Source organism: Camelina sativa, chromosome 2 (assembly GCF_000633955.1).
Source record: "Camelina sativa cultivar DH55 chromosome 2, Cs, whole genome shotgun sequence".
Lineage (NCBI taxonomy): Eukaryota > Viridiplantae > Streptophyta > Magnoliopsida > Brassicales > Brassicaceae > Camelina > Camelina sativa.
In genome coordinates, this window is record NC_025686.1 from 24521067 (window position 1) to 24540666 (window position 19600).

General features: G+C 31.5%; 3 protein-coding genes and 2 non-coding genes across 5 annotated transcripts; 3 read left to right on the forward strand and 2 right to left on the reverse strand.

Moving 5' to 3' along the window:
* On the forward strand, window positions 1679-1760 carry TRNAS-AGA. Its single transcript has one exon. It is a non-coding gene; the product is annotated as a tRNA-Ser (tRNA).
* Window positions 7748-8845, forward strand: LOC104736478. The gene is made up of 4 exons (XM_010456475.2): window positions 7748-8076; window positions 8172-8214; window positions 8348-8469; window positions 8556-8845. Exons 1-4 carry the CDS (start codon window positions 7945-7947, stop codon window positions 8655-8657), a joined length of 399 nt encoding a protein of 132 aa, XP_010454777.1. The 5' UTR covers window positions 7748-7944; the 3' UTR covers window positions 8658-8845.
* On the reverse strand, window positions 8863-11360 carry LOC104736488 (D-inositol 3-phosphate glycosyltransferase-like). Its single transcript, XM_010456487.2, has 2 exons — window positions 10840-11360; window positions 8863-10039 (listed from the first exon to the last, which is right to left on the reverse strand). The coding sequence occupies exons 1-2, from the start codon at window positions 11332-11334 to the stop codon at window positions 9008-9010; spliced, it is 1527 nt and encodes a 508-aa protein (XP_010454789.1). The 5' UTR covers window positions 11335-11360; the 3' UTR covers window positions 8863-9007.
* Window positions 11638-11709, reverse strand: TRNAD-GUC. Its single transcript has one exon. It is a non-coding gene; the product is annotated as a tRNA-Asp (tRNA).
* On the forward strand, window positions 14731-18557 carry LOC104736494. Its single transcript, XM_010456496.2, has 5 exons — window positions 14731-15250; window positions 15364-15582; window positions 15768-15999; window positions 17620-17727; window positions 18039-18557. Exons 1-5 carry the CDS (start codon window positions 15041-15043, stop codon window positions 18185-18187), a joined length of 918 nt encoding a protein of 305 aa, XP_010454798.1. The 5' UTR covers window positions 14731-15040; the 3' UTR covers window positions 18188-18557.

A 19600-nucleotide genomic window follows, 5' to 3' on the forward strand; every position in this document is an offset into this window, starting at 1 on the left:
CGAAACTTTTTTTTTGGTTTTTTTTTTTTTAATTTGCGATATCAAAATAGGATTCACTATATATATATATATGCCTATGTTACAAAATAGTTTTGAGTTTTGTTTTACATAACGTAGTTGATTACCCTTAAAATTGAAAAGGATGTATTAGTCTTTTGGTATTGGTTTGAGATTTATGAAGATTCTTGAAGAGTTCAACAAAATCATTAAAAATAAATAAGTGAAAGATTGTTAAAGATTGATAGAGAATTTTGTTGATTAGTTTTCTAAAATCTTGTAAAGTCCTCCAAACAATCCCTGTATTTTTATGATACTTTCCATGACTTTATTTTGTAAAGAAAGTAACTAAAAACATGAACCAATAACATAATAATTGAACTCATTAACAATCCTAGATTCTTTTGTTTTAATTGAATAACACAAAACTTTTAATGACTTTATAAAAGTCTGAATCCAATAACCCATATTTGTTAAGATTTTAAATGACTTTTTACAAATCACACACTAATAACACTAAATTTTAACAGAGTTTAATAAAATCTTGATCTAATAACAACAGATTCTACATAACATTTCAAATCATTAAAACTCTATTCAAATCTTAAACCAATAACCCCCAATAATGTGTGATTTTATAAGTAATGGTTATTCGGTTTGTTTTTTGGTTCCTCTCTACTTGAAATTGTATTATAGTGATGCCCGAAGTTGTTTCGGTATTCCCGAACCGGAAGCTAATACTCCACAAGGACATAGACGCGGACAGTGTCATTGACTGGAGACTCAAGACTCAACAACATTTGGCTCCCTTGTGACCTTCACCTTTGATTTTTTTTTTTTGTACTAAAATTATCCAAATTTTTACAGAATCCTCTTTTTAAAAAAAATAAGGAAACTAGGTCAAAAGTGGACTAGTTTTTGGATTTAGGTCAATTTGCGAATAATAAAAAGCGATGTAACTATGGATTGACAACCATAGTTAATAAGTTTTGAGCTTATTAAGTTTCTCTTCTGTCTGTCTCAAGAGCGCCGCAGAATCACGAAAAGGACCGTCACTGTAACTCAGCTATAAACACTGTAGTTATCTTAGAAACAAACCGGTAAACCAGAATTCATCTTTCACCTAGGTAGATTTTGTGTGATTCAAGGTGTTTGTTTCCGAGAATTTCGAGATTTAGATCACAATATCGTTTTATAAGGGTTGACTTCGGAGAATGCAAGTGGTTTTGCATGTCAGATTCCCAAACTCATACAGAAGTCTCAAAAACAGAGTCAAAAAATGCTTATAAGGAGATCTTCTTTCACAGATGCTAAGATTCAACATTTGATGTTCTTTCCATTTTGTGAACTTCTGTGATTGTGCAGCTCTGGGAAGAATAAAGTGTGGGGAAGGAAGTCTTTGACTTTGATCCAATTAAGATTCAGAATGAGGCTACGGAACTGTTACATCACAAGAAGACTTGTTGAGAGTCTTCTTTTATGTATTCCTTTTGTTCCGATGCTTCATTAATTGTCAGAAGTGGACCACATTCTTTATATTCTTCTCACGGAAGTTACAAGTGATCAGGTCTTCTTCTGACCTCTCCAATTTTGAAGGGCCTTTCTTTGTCAATTTACGTTATGAAATTTGCTAGTAAATTTAACTAGTCTTAGTGTCAAATGAGCTTAAAACAATGTCTTCGTGGGCGTGCCGGAGTGGTTATCGGGCATGACTAGAAATCATGTGGGCTTTGCCCGCGCAGGTTCGAATCCTGCCGCTCACGCTTTTTTTTTTTCCCCTGTTTGTTTAATCATATTGAAACTCATCTTTATGTATTTGGGAAAATCTTAGTTCACAACTTTCAAACTAATCCGAAGTTGACAACAAAAAAGAGAGACATTGATCTTTGTATTCTTCTCAAAAACTAATGGTCAAAGACCATATATAAAACTCAAAAGAAGATGCTAGCAAGGTAAAAAAGGCAAAAAAAGTATTTTGACAATTCTTGTTCTCAGCATAAAAGGAAATAAACATGTTTAATAATTGGCAACCTAATCTAGATAACAAAGTTTTTCAAACGAAATCTGCATATTAAAAAGGTAGGAGAATATTTTCCAATCTATTCATTAAGATATCATTCCTTTGTTTACCAAAACAAAAGATAACATTCCTTTCTTCTTCGACTGCTTAACTAAATAGTACTAACTATCTCAAGAACGTATCCCTAACGCTTATTGTGTAATTCTAATCCCAATCAAGCATCAAAGTATCGTATCTTTCATTGATCCAATTATCCAAATATTTGGATCGAATCATTTTTTCCAAATATAAAAAAAATGTGTTCAATACTGTATGTCATTTTCTTTTTGGTTAGAGACGTCAAGTCTTTGAAACATATCTAATTAATGTAATCTGTAATAAGCAGAGATTTTTGGAAACCGATAAACTACCGTAATCATAAATTTAATTTGTAACGGGTAACTTTTATGGTTTTTATTGACTTTTCTCCCTGGAAAACATTTCAAAATTTTCAGAAACAAAAGGCGTATATTGTACTTTACACATAAGTACATAACATATACGTCGACAAAAAAAAACACACATAGATACCATCATACATTACATATATCCACATACATATGTATTAACATAATACATACACATTCTGACATATTAAATATATGTTATTGACTTCTGTTCGGAAGTAAAATAGGGACCAATGAGAAGAATCTCTCACATGAGAATCGATCTCTTATCTAAAATGGACAACAGTTCTCAGACATTGCATGTTCGTGTGTATAATGGAGTAGATACATACATAAATTTCCATAATTTTTATGAGTGCTTTTGAAATATACGCGAAGGGACCATATTGTATGTACCAAATTTGTCAAGGCAGCTAGTATTTTTGGTCTCCCGATTTAATAGTATAGATATGATCAGATATAGTTTTTGAGTTTTATTCCCCCGGATCGAATATCTCTTCCGAACAACGTGTAAAGAACGTGTATCATCATCACGTGATACTTTGCGAGTAAGACATCCAGTTCTTTCACAAATTTTTTTTTTTAATAAAGAAAATAACACCAAGCTTTCACACTAGTTTTCCCATTTCTGTCACATACTTCTAATTTTGATGTTATTACCGTGTAATAATAATTAGAATATGTAATAGATTATAATCAACTGAAGTAATTCAAAACTTGTATAGTTTATAGTGTAGTATGTTTTTTTTTGCGGTTTTAAGCTAAGACATTTTGGTTTATCCGAATCAACTTAAGATTATATGCTTACTAGGTGCTTCCCCACGCAACGCGTGGGTTGTGGTGTAGTTGGCACTTTCTTGTTTTTTTTTTTATCTTTTTCATTTTTTTTTATTTCGTTTTAATTAGGCATATACAGGCTTTCCCGTCACTTTTATTTATACACTATATATTTATACCATATCGTTCATATGTGTATAATTGTGGCGTTTATTTTTTATGAATTATGAAGTTGTTGTTTCTTACTTTTGAGGATCCAATCTTATCATTGACTGATATTGTTTCCAATACATTTATTGTATTATAGATTTTCTAATTAATTGTTTATGTAAACCCTTCATACATTGATGTTGCAATAATAAGTTGTTTTTTAAAAATATCTTCCGTGTAAGTGATTATGTTTGTATGCCCATGTTTTGGTCTAATATCAATAAGATCGTTTCTGTTTTTATTTAGTTGGCTTTGAAACCAATATTGAGTTAAGCAAATAATGGGTCGAATTATGGTGTTAATAAGTAATATAAATTCTTATGTATATATATTGTATATATGTGACTATAAATTTAGCTAACTAAAAAATTATGTAATATTTAAATACAATCTTGAACATATATATATATTTTTTTATTTGTGGGAGGAATGTATGAAATTATTGGATAGAAGTTATTTTTGAGTTAAATGACCTTTAATGTCTTTAAAGTGAGTTAAATATTAATAAATTTTTATATGTGTCTTGACTTTTTTAAAAAGGAATACCAAGTGTTTCCTTCCAAATTTGAAGTGATATAGTATTTTAGTTTTCTTATATGATTTTATGAACTTCAATGTAAAAGTTTTTCAAAGTAATAAGTACACTCACTGATTGAATTATAAAATTTGGAGAAATGTTTATTTCGTTTAATCATCTGCTCTTTTAAATAAATTAAATAAGTATGTTGTTATTCCTACAAATAGGACAACATATATTATAGTTTAACCATGGAGTTAAGCAATGGAAATGGAACTTGTGATTGCAAGACAAAATGCTTATATGTTACACATTGATCGTTTAAAAATGAATAGGAACATCTAATTCTCAAATAAAGTTGATTGTTTTGTTAAAACCAACATATGTGAATTTAAATTTAACTATGCAAATTTAAAAAATAAATATGAATAGATTAGAAAGGCAAGAAATATAAAAGAAATATTTTTTTATATAAATAAAATAAAAATTGAAAACAATGTTAAATATATATAATACTTTCTACATTAAAATATAGAATCAAACTCTTACAAGTTACAACACATATGAGATATAACAACATTTGATATTGGTAGGAGAGGAGGAGAGAATGTTTACTATAAGATGGTAATCCAAATTAGATAATGGAGATGAATCTTTAAAAAATAGAACAATGTAATATCTATATATATATAATACTTTCTAAATTAAAATATAGAATCAAACTCTTACAACACATATGAGATATAACAACATTTGATATTGGTGGGAGAGGAAGAGAGAATGATTACTTATAAGATAATAATCCAAATTAGATAAAGGAGATAAATCTTTTAAAATAAGAACAATGTAAAATATATATCATGTAGTCTCTAAAATTAAAATTTAGCATTAACAATTTACAATGATATTTCATTTTTTTTTTAAACCCATACAACAAAAATAAGAAATCAAAAATAACAAAAAAAAATGAAAAATGATTTGAGGTATTGTAGAAGAGAATGAGAGAATGTGAAAATGAGATAGTAAAAGAATGTCAATATGAGAGAATGATAGATTGAGAGAATGCTTATTTATATGATAAGAAATGATGGAAGTTACATTTAGAACTATGGAGTTACAATAGTAATTTATTGTGTTTGAATAAAATTGAGTGGTAGAATATGATTAATGCATAATTTATTTTATTTTCAGTTATAATTTTATTTTAATGTGTGAGTTAAATGTATTGTGTTTATTGGATCTTAAATATTGTTTAAAGCAATTAGAAAGCAAATAAAAAAATAAAAAAAAATTAGAAAACATTAAATGAAAATCAACCAATAAGGAGAGACCAAAACCTTACTTTTATATATATGATATATTGCTTTAAACTTTGAAATGAGAAATATATTATAAACAATAATTTTACATGAGAAATATATTAATTTAGCCAACCAAAATATGAATATAAGTTTAGCCAACCAAAATAAATAAAAAATATTAAAATTTAACCAAAAATAATTTCTCTTGAAAGATAATAAGTTAGTAGGAGGAATGAATTAATGTACAATTATTGGATAGGAGTTACATTTGAGTTAAATGGAGTTACATGTCTTTAATTATAAATAAATATTTTAATTTTTTATAACCTAAAATAAAAGGAATACCAAGTGGCTGAATCAAAATTCACATGATTTGGTTGTTTGTTGATATAAACTCAACACTTACACATAATATTTCAAAATAAAAAATATTACTTTTTAAGTGACAAACTAAATTAGTTTTCTTATAAAATTATATGAATTCTTCAATCTCAATAATTTTTAAAATCCCAAGGATAACTTATATTTTTTTGGTTTTCACTCATCAATTTAATTTATAGTGCTAGATTTCATACTAATGGTTTCATCTTTAGAGAATTTAGTGAAATGATATTTTTAAAATTATATTTTATTTTTATATTTAAGTTCCAGTTGAATATGTTTTTTTTTTTTGGATCATTTTTTATTTAGATTAAAGACACTAAAAACCAATTGTTTAATTATGTTCTTTTTGTTTTCAAAAACCTCAAATCATAAAAAAAAAATATATAGATATATTATATTGATCTCTGCAGATTTAACAATTGGATCACAAAACAAAATAGTCTTTATAAATGGATAAATGGATAATTATATTGATCTTTAAATATTATATTGATCTTTATAAATTATTAAAAATGATACATGAATATGTGAGATAACCAGAGACATAATAGATAATTACATATGGATCATTTCAACTTTATGATCTTATTGTGTGGTGAATATTGTAAGGAAGTATGAAAATAATGACTTATAAGATGTTAATATAAAATAGAAAATGGAGATAAACATTTTAAAAGATTAAAATAAATATATAAGATATACATATCATACAAACTCTAAAACTAAGCTTTTACAATGATATTTGATTTGATTTTTTATAACCCATACAACAACAATAACAAAAAAAATACAAAACAAAACAAAACAAAACAAAAAAGAGATTTGAGAGTAGTGGAAGAAGATGAGAGAATGAAAGAGTGATAGACTAAGAGAATAAGATAATGAGTATTTATAGGAAGAGAAATGATGAAAAATTACATTTAGAAAAATGAGAGTTACAATTCTAATTTATTGTTTTGTTTTAATACAATTGATTAATACAACTTAGTGGAGAAATAAAGTTAGTGCATAATTTATAGGGAGAAGCTATAAAGATTTCAGTTTTATATTATGTGAGTTAAATGTGAAAATTAATTGTTTTTAAATTTATGTCTTAATATAATTTTTTTTTGTTAAAATTGTATTGCCAAGTGGACCAATAAGGAGAGAGTGGAACTCTACTTTTATATATATGATTGAAACTGACATTTGTAGGCCTTAATTTGGGTTGATCTACAAAAGACGATTACTAAACTTTAATATGCATGAAGTGATGAAATTAAAACAAATTATTACATTAATAATCCACTTTTATTGTTAAAAAGGTTTTAAGATATTTTTCATTATATTTTTTCTCGAGTATGATTGATGTGTGAGTCTCGAAGATAAAGAGGAAGAAAAGGAATAGACTTGAGCAAGTGGAGAATTTTTGTGGACCTCATCTTCTCGTCTTTGATCAAATGTTCTTTTCTTGTAAAAAAATAATTATGGATATGAAGTTATATCATTATTTAACCAATATAATAGTATATAAGTTTTGGCATTTTACTTTATTTATCAATTAAAACAATAAAGGAAACAATATTAGATCTAAAATATGGATATCATATGAACATGCGTGCGATTTAAAAGAAGCTCCAAGTTTCTTCTTCGGTTCTCTTTTCCACTTTGGCTCTATGTGCTCAAGAAAGGTCGGCAACTTATCCTCGGAATAACACGTGGCAACTTATCATTGGTCCGACTTAAGATCCGACGCCGGACTTATCCTCTAAGTATATCTCTTTTGGTTATGTTAAGAGAGACATTGAACATTGAAAGCCTTTAAAAGAATCTCACTGTTTGTGTCTCTATCCGGAATAGAAAAAGAATCCAAATTTGTCTATAGGTTTCACTACCAAGAAAATATAGAGGCAAACAAAAACTGAAATAAATCGTTACAAAGTTCAAAAAAACAAATAAACACTAACCAATAGAAATGGCAAAGAACAACGATAGCGAAGCTTCTAAATTTCTCTAACAATGAAAATAAAATAAATATAACTGAGATTTTGTTCTTTTCTTTAAATGGGAAAAGTAGCAATAGTCTTTTCAGCATCAAGAAGAGAGAACATACCCATAATAAACATCTTTTCCTTGAGGGATGATGATGATGATGATGGCTCCACTATCTCTACAACATCATCCCCTTGTAGGATTATGTATATATATAGCCCCATTGAGATCTTATTGTAAGTACACACAACTTAGACAACTTACCTACTTCTTCATTCTAAGTCTCTTACAGATTAGAGTGTGAGTTTTAAAAGTTATTCAATGGAGGGTAAAGGACGAGTCGGATCATCAACTTCTTCCTCTTTCACCGCCGAACTCTTCGGCTCCAAAGATCCTTCGCCACCATCTTCTTCCTCTGGCATCTTCTCCTCCATATTCCCTCATCCATCCAAGGTTTTTATTACATTCATTTTCTTCAACTTTTGTTACCTAAGTGATATGATTGGTTCTTGGGGATTAATCTTTGGTTTCTTGATTTGTCTTCTCAGGGTGTTGCTAGAGATGGTTCAAGTTCCAAACATGGCTCACAAGGTCAGTGAGAAAAAACAGTCTTTATGCAACTTCCTTCTTCTTCTTTAGTCACTTAGTCTCAAAATATTCTGCTTTTCTCGAATCAAGAAATGATTATCTGTTTTACTAATGAAGATGTTTTTTTTTATAACAGCTCAACGTAGAGAATCTTCAACTGGAGAAGATAGAGTTGAGCCATGTCATCTAAGCTCTTCTCTTTACTACGGTGGTCAAGACGTATACTCTCGATCCACCACCAACCAAACTTACCCTGCAGTAAGTTTTCTTAACTTAAATATATCTTACTAATCACTTCCAAAAAAAACAGAGGACTTTACTGATCAGAATTAAACATCTCTCAGGCCAAAAATGAGCGTAAAAGAAACGGAGAAGACGATACTAATGGACAGAACTCACAAGATGTTTCAAGAGGAAACTGGTGGCAAGGTTCCCTTTATTACTAAAGAACCACTTCCGGTAGTTTCTTTGTAAATCTCTCCAGAAACCCATGAAGCTCAAGCCAAGTACTAATATCTACTGAACCAAGACTTTGTATAATATAAGTTTATGCAGTAAAAACAAAAGTTATTTAGGAGATTTCAAAGATTAAATAATAATAATATCAAAGAAATCTCCTAATAAAATTTGTCTAGTACGTACTTGTTCTAGTCAACTGTATCAGTATCTACTCTGCTTTTTGTCTGTCTCATGTCGTTCATAAGCGTTTTTACCAAACACAAAGACTTTATGAAACTAACTAGACATAAAAACCAAACAATGCAAACCCTTGATTAGTTTGAACTATATTAGTGTTTTAAGCTTGTATTGTACAAAAGCTCTTATCCGAAATGCAAAGAAAAAACCTTTCATACGCATCAGCCATTTTAGACGCGGTGAAAAGCCTCAAGGACCGTTCACGCGCTTCCTTACCTTTCCTCTGCAATTCCTCTGTTCCGTCGCTAACAACACGCGAAATGGCCTCCACGAGAGACTCAACGTTCGGTGAGAATGTATATCCCAAATGTGGACCGACGACTACTGAACCAGTGATGCTCGCTAGCTTCGTGGCTAAGACCGGTTTCCCTGAAACCATGGCTTCCAAGAGAGTGTGATCTAGCCCTTGAGCTCGAAGCGTCGGGTTCACAAACACATCGATCGCGTTGTAGAATCCCGCTAGCTTTTCTTGATCCAATGGTCCAAGAACGATCACATTAGACCCGAGGTCTCTATATCTGCTTCCCCATGGACCATCTCCAGCTACTAAAACGACAACGTTTTCACGTGCCTTCTTGTTTTCTTCAAACACACGTTTCAAAGCTGAGAACATCAAAGGATGACCTTTATCTCTCACTAACCTCCCCGCAATTCCAAGAACCAAAGGAGCCTTTTTGTTCTTGTCGCCGCTTCTAACGCCAAATTTCTCTCTGAAGCTCTCGCGTTTCGTAACGTCAGGTTTAAAAACGCTCTCGTCAACGCCGTTTAAGATGATGTGTACGCGTTCCTCGGGGATCATGTAGATCCTCTTGAGTACGTCACCGCAGTGATCGCTAGTTGCCACGTGGTGAGCGTAACGTTGGAAGAATTTGACTTCTTCGACGACTCGTTTCGCTCGCTCTGTCAGAGCGGGAGAGGAAGGCGGTGGATGTTCTTCTTCGGTTCCGGCAGCAGCGGCGGCGGCGATGTCTGCTTGACGGAGGAGTTCTTGTATGATGTCGGAGTGAAAAGTCTCGTAAGCGATCCCATGCCAAGACGCGACCACGTTTGGGAGATTCTTGGCTCTTGTGTGGAGAAGCCCTACGCTCTCCGTGTGGATCACGTCAAATGGTCTTCCACTCGCGTTCTGCGTCTGCGTGTTACGGTATAAAATCGCGTTAGTTAAACTTCTATTTTTTTCCACGCTGTCTATTGACTAAAATATATTTAGTCATTTGGTCAGCGGTTGACTAAAATATAGTAACTAGCTACTCCACTCTTTTGCAAAAAAAACTCTTTCTGTTTCACAAAGATTGAAGATCTTAAGTTTTTACACAGTTTTAAAAAACAATAATTCCTAAATTTAAATATATATTTTTCTTTGATTAAAGAGATATTATTTAATTTTAAACCAATAACAATTAAAAGTTTTAAATATTTTCAATGATTACTTCTTGAAATCTACGAAACATCAATTTTTGTGTGACAAAAAAAATATCCCAAAACATTAATCTTTGTGAGACAGAGGGAATATATTAATTATAAACACAATTTTTAGAATTAACATTTTTTGTAAAAATACTTAAATTTGTTTATAGAAAAATGTCAAACATTGTTTATATTAGGAACAAGGTAATAGTTACTACTGACAATTAAGTATTAACCACTAGGTCCACTAGCTATACAAATTTTAAATTTCAGCTAGTTTGATCAATTTTTTTTATTTTCTTGAATATGAAGATGAAGGGGTTTAATACAAACAAACTTTTAAGAGTGATAGTAACATATTTGAGTACTAGTTCCAAGTTGAATATGCAATAGACGCAAGTATATCGCCATTTATTTTGTAGGCAAAGAGTATGTATTAATGTATGAATGATAGAACTTCCGCATTTGCACTATCAAACGCAAATTAGAGAAAACACATATATATTTTCAATTCCTTGTGTTTACCTGAAGCTGTTGCGAGACGGAAGCTTGATCGAGATATCCAGCAGCGGTGGGCTCAGAGAGATGAAACAGTAGATTTTTCAGTTGGTATTCGGGGAACGAAGGAGAAGCAGCGGTGAAAACATGAACCTCGTGGCCACGTTTGGCTAGAGCTAGGTGCAGCGTAAGCGCGTGTCTCTCAAGTCCACCAGCTTGCGATCTCCTTGGCCATTTTTTAACCACCACAGCGATCTTTAGAGTCTTCTTGGGTTTAGACGGGAATGTGAGGTGGTTCCAAGCTGAAGATAAGCGAAGAAGATCAATGGTTTCGTTGTTATGGTGATGATCATGATCATGGAATGTGTGAGCGTTGGGGTTGTGGTCGTAAGGACAAGAACAGAGTGATGTGTTGTGTCTGAAGAGAAAAGAGACGAATGAGAAGAGAGAGAGGAGGAGAGAAAAGTGACAGAGGTATCTGAAACTGAAGGAGAAACTCATCAATGGGTTTTCTCTAGCCATGGGAAAGGGATAGATCGAATCTTGAAACTCGAAAAATTTAATCTTTTAACATAAAGAAGAAGAAGAAGTAATTAATTGTCTTCGGTTCGATTGAATCTTGAAAAAAAAGGTTGACCAAGTGACTTAATTAGATTAGATTAAAACAAAAGTCGTAATCTATACGTCATATGCACATGCTCGTTGTATTCTAATTGCGGCGAGAGATGGTTTGCTTGCCGTCTCAAGGGAAGGAAAACGGCAAGACGGTTGAATGGCACAGAACGACAACGTTTAGCTACAAGGCAAAACAAATAAAAAAATAGACGCCGTTGCCGGGGGTCGAACCCGGGTCACCCGCGTGACAGGCGGGAATACTTACCACTATACTACAACGACATTTTTGGTTTCGAATCACATAACAAAGTATATATTTTGAAACATATATTCTTCGTATTAGCTTAAAATGTAGATTGAAACTTCACAAACAAAACTTTGATTATGTATTCTTCTATTATTTTACGGATGTGCCTGAAAAATGATTATATTATTTTTACAACTGCATCCACATAGATGTCAGTAGGCCTAGATGTCAGCGTTAGAAGTTTGATTATCCCACACTCAAAAGTCCTACATATCTATGTGTTAATGGTTGTTAGATAAAGGCTTTGCTATAAAGGGATATAAGACCTACTTTCTTGTAATAAAAACTATTAATGGCAACTAAAACGTTGCAAATTCAAATACACAATTCAATACTTAAAATGTGAATTGCTAAACGCAATTAGTGGTAGGGACTATTTTTAGTATATTTATACCGTTATTTCAAAGAAAAAAGTACTCATGTTTGGTCAGATCTTAAGTTCTTAATAGGTCAACCAACACCAACCTTCCCCTTCTTTGTTACTTAGAAAAACATCGCATATAAAGAAGAAACATGTATGTTTTGTCTCCGAATCACTCATCCCAAGTTGCATTTGTTGACTTAATCCACAATAATCCCACAAAAAAAGATCACCTAAATCAACGTATTATACACCGTATCACTAGCTCGTGACTCGTAAGAGCTATATATATTATACAGTAATCCTTTACAAAACAAAAACTATATATCCTTTATACTATAAATCTCACGTCACTATACCAATAAATTGTGAAACATCAGCAAATCCAAAAAAAAAAAGATTATTTTCAGTTTAAAAGATAGTACTTACCACGTTCTTTTCTGTTTTAAAAAGTAAATGAATCATTATTTTACAAACCTACAAATTTTCCCTCAGTTGCACGTTCTATTGAATGTACAATTACTAACAGTTGAAAGTAACCAAAAAAAAAAACACATTTCAACTACTCTATACACGATCTTCATTAACTACCTATTTTCTTCTGTTTATATTTGCGATGTTTATACGTTAAATTTGGGTTTATCTTGGGCTTCTAACTAAAAACCAATTGGCGATTAGTAGATTGACCCCTAACCTTTTATATATTAATGATAGTCCCTTTAAACTTCAGATATGGGATTTGGATTGTATTCCAACAATCTCCCCTTCAAACCAAGGATCACATGTGGGATATTAACACGCCTCCTCGAGATGATAACTCCATCTCGAACCGATCCCACTTGGACCGATAATAAACCTCTTATTGGGCCTCCATTACTCGGGTTAACAAGAGGCATGTCCGTATCCACTTTTCTAGGTCCACCAGAATTTTAACTTTGGGCTCTGATACCATGTTAAATTTGGGTTTATCTTGGGCTTCTAACTAAAAACCAATTGGAAATTAGTAGATTGAGCCTAACCCTTTATATATTAATGATAGTCCCTTCAAACTTCAGATATGGGACTTGGATTGTATCCCAACATTATCAACGATCATAAATTTCAAATGTCCACTTTTTTTAATCACTATTGTCAATATCACCTAAATACCACATAAGTTCTCCTCCTATTCAAGGTTATGAAGATAAAATTCTACTTTCACCATTTAGTTATAACGCCTCATAGAGCTCTAAGAGTAATCACACTGTAATTTATATAACTACGATAATCAACTTTTTCCCAATCTCCTATTCAAAATTTGTTATTTTTTCTATTGATTTTACCTTTTTAGATTTAAAATTTGGTAATTTCAGTATTTTTCCTTTAATCCGATACTCTACAAACTACAATACATATCTAATTAGTTGTTGGTGAATATACTATGACAGGTATCTAAAAGAGTATCCCCTCCGTCGCCATACACAACTAAGGCACTACCATGAACGAGTAGTCGGACCTGATTGGTTTTTCTTTTTATGTTATCTTTCAAATCTTACTCTGCTGTCAATTGCATTACTCTTCTGTCAATTGCATTAAAAATGTATAGAAGATTTGAGTAAAAACCTAACACATGAACACGTCATATAAATTTTGACCCGTCCTACGTACGGGATTTAATACTAGTATATCATAAATCGAGTGTCTGTTTCTATAATAATATTTTCCGGAGGACAAAAATAATCAATAAGGTAGATCTTAGATATAAAATCATATAGTATTGTTTAAACTTTACGATCATGGTTGATAATGGAATCTTAATTTGGTTACGATCTTGTTATAGTTCGCGCGCAGATCTTCATTAATTAGTTAGGAGTTAGAAGTTCGAAGAAGAATCATATTTTATGTTATAGGCATTTTAGCTACCAGAGTAGCAGAGTCTCATGGCATACACAACACATAACTTATATTAGAAGTTATAGTACGAAATTTTTTTAGAAAAAACCTTCGCTAGTTGTTTAATTTCATTTGAAAACATGATCTTAATATATTTCAAATCTATTTGATGATAAGTATGTTTCAATGTATCTTCTTAGTTGATTTTTATCTACATTTTTATATTGTTGTCATGTTGTGGTAACTCTTCTGCTTAAATGATAGATTTGAGAACAAATTTGCTGTTGTTGGGTCATTTCGATTCTTAGGCGTCAGTCCCATGTGTTTTCTTGTTGTAGATTAGCTAGAAGAATAATTTTTAAATTTTTGTTTTATCAGTAAAATTAGTTGGGGCTATTCATACATGAACACAATATTAAGAAAAATAATAACGATTCACTCTATAATATATAAAATAAATTATATAAAAAAAACTCCAAAAAGGTTGATATTATTACTTTATAGAGTAGTCACATATACTAATTCAAACAATTCAAATGATTCAAACTAAATGGACCAAAAAATTCAATATTAAGTTGAATACATTGCTTTTAGAGATTTTTTTTTTTGAAAACAAAATTCACCTAAAAAAGGGTTCGTCATAAATAAATGCATTCATTCAACATAAAAGAAAAAAAAGAAAAAAAAAAAAGAATAAGGAAAGATACATATATGTATGTCTATGTATATATTTCTTCTTTATATATAAGAGTTTCCTTAATCCTTAATTCTTAATCTCTCTCTCTCTCGTGAGTCGCAAAACTCACAACAATTGGCAGGTGATATTGTCGTAACGCCTTCGGCCTTAAGCTGTCCATCTGTACTCTACGGTCTTCTCTTTTCTTCTTTATAAAATCTCAACCCTTCACCACTTTACACAACCCTTCTCTCTCTCTCTCTCTCCTCTTTTCTCTCTTCTCTCTGTTTCTTGATTTCCTCTGTTTCTTCTCTCTGTTTCTTGAATTGCTCTGTTTTTCCTCTGTTTCTGTCTTTCCGGTTTAATTGGTTTTGTTTTGTACAAGAAAAAAAATCAAATGGAATCAACTGAACTACACGACATGGATTTCAAATTAAATCCTTTTACCTCCTTTTCTGAGCCAACGTTCTTCACTCCAACCACAAGCTCCCTCTCCGACGAACCTGATTCACCAAAGGCACAAAACGAAGACGACGACGAGTACATCACAGAGTTGACTCGTCAGATGACAAACTATATGCTTCAAGACGATGAAAAGCATCAAAAGGTAAACCCCTAACCTTTTAATTTTATTTAACTTTTTTTACTCTTCAGATTCGAGATTCTCTTCTTTTTTTGTCAATCTCAAAATTCTTATCATATCTTTTTTTTTTGATTCAGTCTCGTGGTGGTGGTGGCTCTGGCTCGCCGCAATCAACTCTCTGGTCACCATTTGCTTCTGGTTACAGCAGCCCTATTGGTCCATCCCGTGAACCATCACCGCCGCTAACTCCTACGGTGGAAACAATCATGACTAAGGTCGATACAAAACCTGTCACGATCCCTTTTCAATCCAAACAAGCTCTAATCGATGACCAGATCCGATCTATTCAAGCAAACGTGAGCTCATCATCATCGTTTATTAATTTACTCAGAATCTTATTATTACTTTTTTGTAAAAAAAAGGTGTCGTCGGTTATAATATCAACGGTCTGGATTAAATCTTGACGACAACTAAGTTTTGTTTTTCAATTGTTTTATTAAAAAAAGAGAGTTTGATGTTGATTTGTTTATGTATATATTAGTTCCATAAGATCAAGAAGGAGAAAGAGAAAGAGAAGAAACGAAACGAAGACGTTTTGAGGAACAAAGCAAGGAACTACCAAAACCAGCTCCAACAGCAGCAGCAGCAGAGACCTAAGTCAGGCGTGAAGGCGGTGTTCGTTAACGGGTTGGGTTCAAGAACCGGGTCGGGTGGAACTGGAGTGTTCTTGCCACGTACTCATGGTAATGTTGTCGAGTCACGCAAGAAATCAGGTTAGAGCCAATCAGCAATAGTTATTTTTTAAAAAAAAAATTAATTTAATCTTATCATTATTATTCTTTCACTTATTTCTTCCGTTATAAGTATTTTTTTTTTTTGGGAATTTAATTTTATATAAAAATTTAGTGGTTTACATGTAAGTTACGTATCATATTGGAGAAAAGAACTTAAATAAAAATAGGATGACGTCGTCTAACATTTAATCAAAATACTTTTGAGATTCCACTTTGTTATTTTTTTTTTTGAGGGTTGACAAAATTGGAATCTTGGATAGTATTAACTAGTATTAAGATATGTCGTAAAAACAATTTGGTTCCTTAAGAAATTTTCATAATTGGTTCCCTAACATAACACAAAATAAACCACTAAATATATTAGACTTTAGAGTTTGTAAATCTTTCTGTGGTCGACGAGATAGATAAGATTTCATATCCTGCCATTAGTACACTTGCGTAGTTCCGAAATCGGCTTTTGATTTTGCACAAATTCCATTCTTTCCGTTGTGATAATCTTTCTTATATCTTCTTTTTACTCGAAACTGTTTTTGTTTATATTGATTTAGCTAAACTAGAGTTTTTTTAGAAGAATATATACTTAAACAGTTCTGACGTGATTTAACTGGAATGGTTATTAGTTGGGTTAAGGTTAAGGTTAGGTTAGCTTTAGCTGATTGAGTATCAATCATCTAAAGCTCAAAAACTCAATTATTTAGGAAAAATATATTATAAGAATCTTTTTTATATTATTACATCGTTTGACTGAGTAAGATTCCATAGATTCCTTGTCACCAATTAATCTCCTAATTTATCTCTATAATATTATACTGTGTGGCTATAGGTTTGACAGATACCCTCTCTAATTAGAATCTTGCCTCAACTCCTTGGTCCCCATTTGTACTCTCTTTCCCTTTCCCTTTCCCTTTCAATGAAAAAAAAAAAAAACCATTTAGGTTTATAATCATTCTAACTCTTTGATATTTTCTTATAAGAGACCCCACTAGTTTCTTTCAACAAGTGGATTATAATCTAAGATAACCTAGAGATATTTATTCATATTTGTGAATATTTCTTTCGTCACCGTTCGATCATTGATAATACCCTAGGCCATAACCGAACCACGTAGTATATATAAATCCTATAAAGCTTTGTTTCTTTTCTAAATATAGTACTATTATATTCTCGGAGTTAGATGGACAGTTACAAATCATATACCCAACACGTAAGTTAACCTAACCAGGTTTGTTGATGCTCTTTCAACTCTTAACATCAAAGATTTTTTCTGACAATTTCATTTTCAACTCTTAACCGTTACCCAATCTAGGAGTCGGTGAGTTTGTAAACAAAATATCAACTACCATTTTTTTATAGAAATTATTCTTTGTTTTTCTCATCATATGATTTGAGGTTGCTTTGATATCGGTGGGTAGGTGGTGGTGACAATTTACTATTTATTGTATTGGTTGTATTCAAAATTGTTGCCGTTGTATGAAACTGATGTCTCAACCAGACTGTCTTCTGAGTTGTTACTCTTAAATTGCCAAACTGGTTTAATTCTGGTTAGATGTAGTTTCGGTTTGGTTTTGACTTTTGTGTCTGAAATAATTTTGGTTGCAGGATGTTCAACAGTTATAATACCAGCAAGAGTAGTTGAAGCTTTGAAAGTTCACTTTGACAAAATGGGTGTTCCTTCTACATTCTCTTCTGATATCCCTCCTTTTCATGGTACCAACCCCACCTATCTCTTTCCTAATTTAATTTTCAGTTTTTTTTTTTTTGTATTCTTCTGAGTTTATACATGTATAAATAAATCTCAAATAAATAAGGGACGGTTGACAAAGAAAGAAATGCGTAGGAAATAGTTTTTAAAAAATAAAAATAAAAATTTGCTAAGATAGGCTTAACTATTTTAATATTGGAGGAATATAACATTAGACACTAAGATTAAGTGATTAACTAATAAATATATAAACAAGAGCTTTTTGTCTTTAAAAATTTTGGTTTTTGATTTTGGATTCTTGAAATTTACCATATAGATGCTCTGTTGGTATCTATGAAGAACAAAAACAACAAAAGTAGTTCATCATCTCGGCCGGTACAAAGTGGATCACCGTATGTGGTGGACATGCCAGCCGAGAGCCACCAAGAACCACAAGCGGATTTGCCCCAGGAGTGGACGTACTGATCAAACATTGGCACATGCTTCTTGGTTGCTGCAGTAATAGGTTTTCATAAGGTAGGGACTTCGGATTGAAAATCTTCTAGTGGATCAAAATAAAACAGAAATAAAAAAATGTTTTCAAAAACCATTATTTTTATTGGAAATATATAGGTTTTAAAAATTTGGTGATTTTTTTATTACTGTGATAAATCAATAATTCTTGTGATAATAAGAACAATAAAATGTGCATGTATATATATTCATATATATCGCATGTCTATTGTAAAAAGGGTTTGTTTTATTATTTTTTTATGTAAGATTCAAAATTCCTTGTAATAAAAGCATTATGCATCTCCCCAGTGTAATAAAGAAAAAGAAGACTTCTATTTGATTATTACGTTTATGTGTTACTTCGTATTTACATATAGCTATCAGTCTGGTTTTTTGAACTTTCTTCGATAGAATTATAGAAGTGACCAAGTTGATATATAAAACAAATTGATTTGATGTGAAAGGACTAAGATACGGTTTTGTGAATGAAGAGAATAATTTCATTTAAATTTTTAATATTTTAGTAGAACGCGTTAAGATGCATGTAAATGTGAAAAGATATGATAAGCTCGTGGCATCGTGGGTGGTCTTAAATCCGCCGACTTCTCGTTTGTTGCGAAAATGTTTTTGACTTATTCATCGTACATTTCACTTTATAAGGTTCATGTGCACTCAGGTTTTGTCATTACTGACATTAGTTGTGAGCCAGTGACGGTGGTGTAAATTGCTCCACTCCCTCATGTGACTTATCTTAATTTCTATATTTTCTCAAAAAAGAATTTTCAAATTACACCGACGAATTCTGAGGTTTAGGTTAACACATATCTTCATGCATATTATATTCATATTTAAATTGTTCAAATAGTTTGATTTTTCTTATTGCATATATATAACCTATGATATCAGAAAAAGAATTGCAGCAACAATCTAATCAGTAAACTTCTTGCACCAAACAATACCAGCCATTGGGATATATAGTATAGTTGATACTTCACTAGAAAATATTCAAACTATGACTCCTGCGGTATGTTTCCTATAGACCACAGTTCATATGATTTGAGAGGGAAGGAACAGAAAAATACACGTTAAACTTTCAACGTAAGCTCAACAACTTACTCAAACATGAACAAACAAATCAGGAATCGGTTGAGGATAGAAGAAGACACGAGAGAGGAATGCTGACATGGTTTGCTTCAAGATAATATTGATTCATTCTTGAGTTTTTATTTCTTTATTAAGTTTAGAATAAATTTCACTTTTTTAAAAAGATTCATTAGACTAGAGTAGACTATAATCAAACAGATAAATAATAATAATGCTCAAATTTAGACCATCTTCAATAGTTTTTCCTATTTTTTCCTCTATAATAGAAGATCTCTATAATAG